The sequence below is a fragment of the Chanos chanos genome, chromosome 10, assembly GCF_902362185.1.
Source record: "Chanos chanos chromosome 10, fChaCha1.1, whole genome shotgun sequence".
Classification (NCBI taxonomy): domain Eukaryota; kingdom Metazoa; phylum Chordata; class Actinopteri; order Gonorynchiformes; family Chanidae; genus Chanos; species Chanos chanos.
In genome coordinates, this window is record NC_044504.1 from 36,959,897 (window position 1) to 36,966,255 (window position 6,359).

Genomic DNA, 6,359 nt, shown 5'->3' on the forward strand with positions numbered 1-6,359 from the left:
CTCTACCGTCATGTAGCTGCTCATAAGAGACTCCATGTTGGCTCAAAGTCATGCTTTTGCTGTTTGGTTTCACCTGCTCTTGCCTGGATGGCAGCTTAACAAGGGAGGTGCGTATTTGGTGATTTTGCTAACAAGGGAGATGGCATCCCCCGTCAAATCGCCTACTGGCGGTACCACAACGTGGACTTTTTTTCTTTTTTTTCTTTTTTTAGCGTTATTAACCACTCACCCCAGAAACCACCGGAATCAAAACGAAGCGACTCATTACACACCACGGCGCCGCGGCACTGAACATTAGCCATGCTAGCTGGTGGATCTAAACTGGGAATTCGGACGTTGTGGCTCAGATGCTCTGTGCTAACTCCAGCTCACCTGGCGAGCGCTGTGTAGACTGAGGAACATTTGCTGGATCGTTCTCTCCCCTTGCTTTAGTTTCTCTTTAAGCGCTCGGCTGGGTGTTTCATTCTCGGCTGAAAGGGAGACAGGTACCAACATTTTCCAAACCCATTAAAATACTGTATGACGTTCTCTTATTGAATGAACCAAATAACCAAATTTACCAAAATACTCAGTACTCAAATACTACTACACATAATTTAACAGACTAGGATTAGTTATGAATATTTATTGTTTCTGCAGTTACCAACAATATTACCTTTTGTTCACCCAGACAACTGCCTTAGGCAATTACAAAACACGTCTGTGCACTAAGTTTACATAGCTTACAATGTTTAATTTAATTGACCTAGTTTACAATGTTTACATATAAATATTTATAAATATAACAATCTGGTCCGTGTAAGGATGCATGAACACACCAGTGGTCTGTTGAGTCTTCTTCCTGAAGTCGTAGTCATCCTGCAGGTCTTCCAACGCCTGGATGTCCCGCTTGGTCTCCTGGAGAACACACATCACGTTCACACACACACACTCATTACCGTTTGGCCTATACGTCCGCTCACCGTCTGATTCAGAGCAGGCCGCAGTCAAAAGCACGTATTTCTCTGTTTTTATAGGCCAATGAAAAGCCTTTAAACAAATTAAGTAAATATATTTTACTAGACAGTAAAACGAGTTATGAAATATACCCCGCAATAATAACGTTCATTTTGGATGATATGTTACGCACTCAAAAGAGTTTATCCGAAGGTTTAGGGTGTGGCATATTCAACATCTCCAATCTGGCATATAATTACTTACACCAGCTCATTAAATGAGCACATATCTAGCAAAACACAATTCAGTTTTATTTGCATAGATATCTTTCATAATCATGCACCCTTACTGTTTGGTCTAATATTACGCATTTTGTGAAAATATTTTACAAGCATTTTTACAGTGCTTGTGGTAGTTCTGTAAAAGGCTACGGAGAAATTTGCCTGGATGTGACTGAAGGCAAGAGGCTATGATCTGTTGCACATGATAATGAGAGCAAATAATAAAACAATGGGCTTTCTCTCTTTTTTCCTTTTGGAAGAGGTCCAGTTTAAATGTCGGTTAGATGGATGGTAAAGATTTACTGTAAGCGTCTTTGTAGTTGTTTACTTTGTAGTACCAAAGTAAAATTTCTTGTTTTTCCTATTCACCTATTTCCTTTTTTCTTTCTTCTTATTTGTGGCAATTTTAGATTTGGGCTCGTGCACTCACTAGGGGATACAGTAATATAGTAATAGTATAATATAGTGAACAATGTACTACTGTGAGTCAGCTGAACACACAGACAATGGAAAACAGTTTTATAAGCAGGAACCAGACTTTTAACGGTAATGCCAGCGAAGACCCTGGATGTCCTTGCACACATTACTTTATAAGACTCGCTCACTCTCACTCACTCGTTATCTAAGCCACTTATCCTAATTAGGGTTGCGGGGGGGTGCTGGAGCCTATCCCAGCGCTCATAGGGCGAAAGGCGGGGAAACACCCTGGACAGGTTGCCAGTCCATGGGAGGGCAGACACGCAGACAAACACACTCACACACATAATCATACCCAGGGGCAATTTAGTGTCTCCAATTCACCTAACCTGTATGTCTTTGGACTGTGGGAGGAAACCGGAGCTCCCGGAGGAAACCCACACAGATATGGGGAGACCACGCAAACTCCACACAGAAAGGACCCTGGCCACCCCGGCTGGGAAATGAACCCAAGACCTTCTTGCTGTGAGGTGACAGCGCTGTCCACTGCGCCACCTTGCCGACTTCATAAGACTATCGAGCATATTCATATTTGATCATTTTGTGAATTTTTTTTATACCTGCACAATGGACTGCAGTTCACTGATTTTGTGGTCAAACTCCCCCTGCTTATCCATCATCTTGCTGCTGTGTGATGGGCAGGTGTTCTCCTAAAATCAAGACCGAAACAGGTCGCTTACTTCACAAATCAGCAGAACATAATGGCTTACAGAGGAAGAGGCCTGTAACAGGAGACACATCGAGTTTATATAAATAAAAACATAAATGAAAGATGAGGCTGAAATCCATAAAGAAAAAAAAAATGCTTAACGCCCCAAGATCACTCCTGCGAGCGATATGGAGACTCTAGCTGTTAGACGTCTGCAGTATGACTGGTTACATCATGCCGAGTCAGAATCAGAGCCTGAGTCCGAATCACACACTGTGCCACAGTTTTTCCAAATGATGCACGTGAAAATAAGAGAAAATCAGAGTATAGAAGTGATTCATTATTAATAACGTATCAATAAGTGTAAGGCAAAACAAGGTCATGATTCACGTATAAACACATGAATGATGAAACTGATAGAACATGGTTGCGTTTGAGAGAACATGGTTGCGTTTGATGGAACATGGTTGAATTTCATAGAGCATAACTAAGTTTGACAGCATATGATTGAATCTGAGGGAACATGGTTGAGTTTGAGAGAACACGGTGGGATCGGTTGGAACATGGTTGAGTTTGATGGAACATGGTTGCGTTTGATGGAACATGGTTGAGTTTGTATGGCACGTATAATGGGAGTTTATACGGTGTATGGTGGTACCTTAAGGGCAGACTGGAGAATCTTCCTCTCCTCATTCAGGAAGTGAGCTATCAGTCCCGCCAGCTGCACAGGCCGCTCCTGAAAGTTCATCTGAGAGAAAAGCATTGGCGTTTTTCTCCCACAGTTCACATCAGTGACATACAGTCCAAAACCAGAGCTGGAGCTTTACTCAGATAGAGTCATCGAAGTGTGCCGCTGAAGGTAACAAATCTGTTGCATTCAACAGAAACATCTACAGACGGCTTTCAATAAGAGCAATGTTTACAGCCTCACGAAGCCATAAAATCTCCAATATGAAAGACTCCTATGCTCTTTGTTTAAACAACGACTTAGCTGATAAGGACAGTCAAACAATCCTTTTTTTTTTTTTTTTTTTTTTTTTTTTCAGCAGCAGGAGAAACAAAGAATTAACTCTCTTTCTCCGAGCACTGGATTATGGTACTGTACCAGTATGTTGCCCTTTATCTTGCGTAAGGTGTGTTGTAGCAGTAGGTTGTTTTCTCCAGCAGAGTGGCTAAACTGCTCATCCAGCTGGGCCATAAGGTCGTGAAAACGCACTGTCGCCAAGGAGACACAGTTAGCCACCACATCCCTGCATCAAAAGCAAAGAGAGATTTGATGTTGTTATGTTCACACAGAAGAAACACAATAATGGAATTAACCCTTGACAGTACCACTTCACACGCTACAGAAAAAGACTGCAAAACCCCTGAGTTCTGTTTTGTCTTCAGGAAAAACGGGCATGAAATTAACATTAATAATCACTCAAGTCAGTCTCGGTAACCGACACCCGGTCTACTTTCGTTTCTGCTGGTACTCTTATTACAGCACGACTAACAGCAGTGCAACATGATCAACTAAAAAAAAAAAAAAAAACTGCTGACGTTTCTAAGTTACCAAAAAAAAAAAAAAAAAAAAACAAGCACGTTTTTAACTAGGACCAGCGGCACTGGGTTCTTGAGCACACAATGCTTTTCTCCCACAAAGCAGATGGTTTTCACTTAAACCCCCTTCTCTGTTTTCAAAACGACTGACAAGAGACAGTGGCAAGATTCTGGTCACTTGTATGATTTTCCTGCTGTTTAAATATTGACATCATACATAACCAAATGCATATCCTCACAGTATATAAAAAAGGGATTTCAGAGGTAGTTAGAAATGGAATTGGAGAGAATAACTCAATGGACTAATTCTTAGGGAGGCAATTCTTAACCTGTATATCCAAGAGTGGCACTTCAGCCAAATAACACTCAGACAGATGTGCATCATTTAAAAAAAAAAAAAAGTTTATCGCTGTCTCTGAACACTCCCTCGAGCACTGACGTGTCACTGACCAGTCTTGGCTCTCAATCCACTGGCTGAGGTATTGTCGAATCTCCATGGGGAAGATGTCGCTGTAAAGCTGATCCACTTGCTCCAAATACCTGGTGTCCAGTTGCTGAAGCTGTTTCCACTGCGCCATCTACGCCCAGAGAAAAATAGCCTGTGTCTTTCAGGGATGCAATGAGCACAGTCAATTGCATTACTTTGCAAAAACAAAAGAAACCTTTCTAATGGTGCTGGTTTTCTGCCCCTGCTGCAGTAAGTGCAAAGTGCTGCACCATGTTTCCATGTTTCAGGCTCAACCGTAAATGTACTATGAAGATACATCCCAAATGGAAAGAAAGAACAAAGAAAAAAACTTCCACGTGACGTATCCATTTACATGCATCTCAGGCCTTTCATCCTGATTCAGTCACTGACTCCTCCGTGGTTTTTTTCTGGTTTGTTTTTGAGTATTTCGTAGCTAAAATGAAGTACTCATAATTATTGTGCATTATGTTTAATTAGTAATATACACGTAGACAGTGATTGTTTTGTTCAAATAAGCTCTAGGGAAATTTAAAGTTTTTCAGACAAATAGAACAGCAGCAATCACAGCCTTTTCATTACAATAATAATAATATCGAATTATTTTGCAAAAAATAGGACATCGTTGCTACTGTTCACTCAAACGGGGTTTAACAACATATTATGTAAGAAGAAACTACTCACATACGTTAAACACCATATTTCTGTCTGGATGTTATCAAGTTCTGCAAATTTAATCTAAAATCGGCTAATTTCAAAAGCGTCCCTTACGACATTTTCCCATCTCTTACCTTCCCAGTAAAAGGTAACCTCACTGGAAAAAAAAAATCAAATACAGGCAGGCTGAAAAGAGACCGAACGAAAAATATATAGTGTTTAGTTCACCAAAGTGCTGGTGTATAGTGGTCTTGACTCAGGTTAGCGTCAGAAGTTTCTGTGCAAGTGAGACTAAAAGCCCAAGTATGCCGACCTACCAAAGCGCAAATTATAACATATGTACTTTCATTACTGCAGCAAACCAATCAGCGGTGAATGCGCGAGCCCCTGTACACGTATGCTGTTCTGATCTGAGTCGTACGCCCTTAGCTGTGAACGCCGAAAAATGAAAACTGGAATTTATTTGTGAACAGAAACTTACAATACCAACACTGTCACGTTGAACGTTAACCAAAATACATTCAACAAAATAAATAAAAGTCTTCAAAAAAAATTCTCACCGTTTCTAAACCTTTCGTAGACACAAGGCAATATCAATAACTAACATAAAATTCAGCCTCAAAGCGTTACACGAACATAAATCGAAAGGCGCTTAAAATGAATACCAACACTCTCAAATCTAATATCACGACTCCAACCAGGAAATTTTTTGCGATTTTTAAATCAAAGGGCTGCAATACGCTACCGTAATAAATACCGAAATCAGTACGGTCCGGATTCAGAGGCGGGAGAGAGAACAGTTGTTGGAAGAGCACAAACTAAAATCACGCAGTTTCCAAGAAAGCGAAAGCAGACGCCGCTTGAAGGCTTACAAAGGGAGAAACGAAACTTAAGCCCGTACAAATTCCAGGGAGGCGCGTCATTGCCACCTTTTCGTGCACAGTGGCCTATTCCTCGCTGATAATCTCCGTATAATCTATATCATTTAATATTTAACCGTCTTCTTGGAAAATGAGTCATAGTGAACTGGTCAGACTTCCTTTGTTCCGCATTCATATTTAGGTCTAGTTTGACAGCAGAACTATTCAGAACTATAGGGATGACGTGTGAGTTCCAAGTTTCAGCTTGACAATAGTGTGATATAGGTCAAACAAATGAAGGTCAATCTATCAAACTTGTATCCGCGCTGCGGTGTGTCCCATCATCCCATGATCCTTAGTGATGTCCTGCAGTATTCCAAGGTGGCTCTCTCTTGTGTTCAGTAAGTCAACGCAAAAGACAGGACTGGGATTCACAGTGACATCCGTTTACAGTGTTCTCTCCTACAGAGCACTGCCATAAGAGACTGTCG

The 6,359-nt window shown here is 41.0% G+C and overlaps 1 protein-coding gene across 1 annotated transcript in view; it reads right to left on the reverse strand.

Moving 5' to 3' along the window:
* The window catches only part of LOC115823569 (signal transducer and activator of transcription 1-alpha/beta-like), an 18,567-nt gene extending 13,405 nt beyond the window's left edge, over positions 1 to 5,162 (reverse strand). The window contains exons 1-7 of the mRNA XM_030787630.1: positions 5,143 to 5,162; positions 4,336 to 4,463; positions 3,449 to 3,593; positions 3,002 to 3,091; positions 2,255 to 2,344; positions 819 to 897; positions 373 to 470 (exon numbers count right to left, since the gene is read on the reverse strand). Coding sequence (XP_030643490.1) covers positions 373 to 470; positions 819 to 897; positions 2,255 to 2,344; positions 3,002 to 3,091; positions 3,449 to 3,593; positions 4,336 to 4,463 — 630 coding nt within the window. The 5' untranslated portion in view covers positions 5,143 to 5,162. The remainder of the gene's footprint in view (positions 1 to 372; positions 471 to 818; positions 898 to 2,254; positions 2,345 to 3,001; positions 3,092 to 3,448; positions 3,594 to 4,335; positions 4,464 to 5,142) is intronic.
* Between the last annotated feature and the right edge of the window lie 1,197 nt (positions 5,163 to 6,359).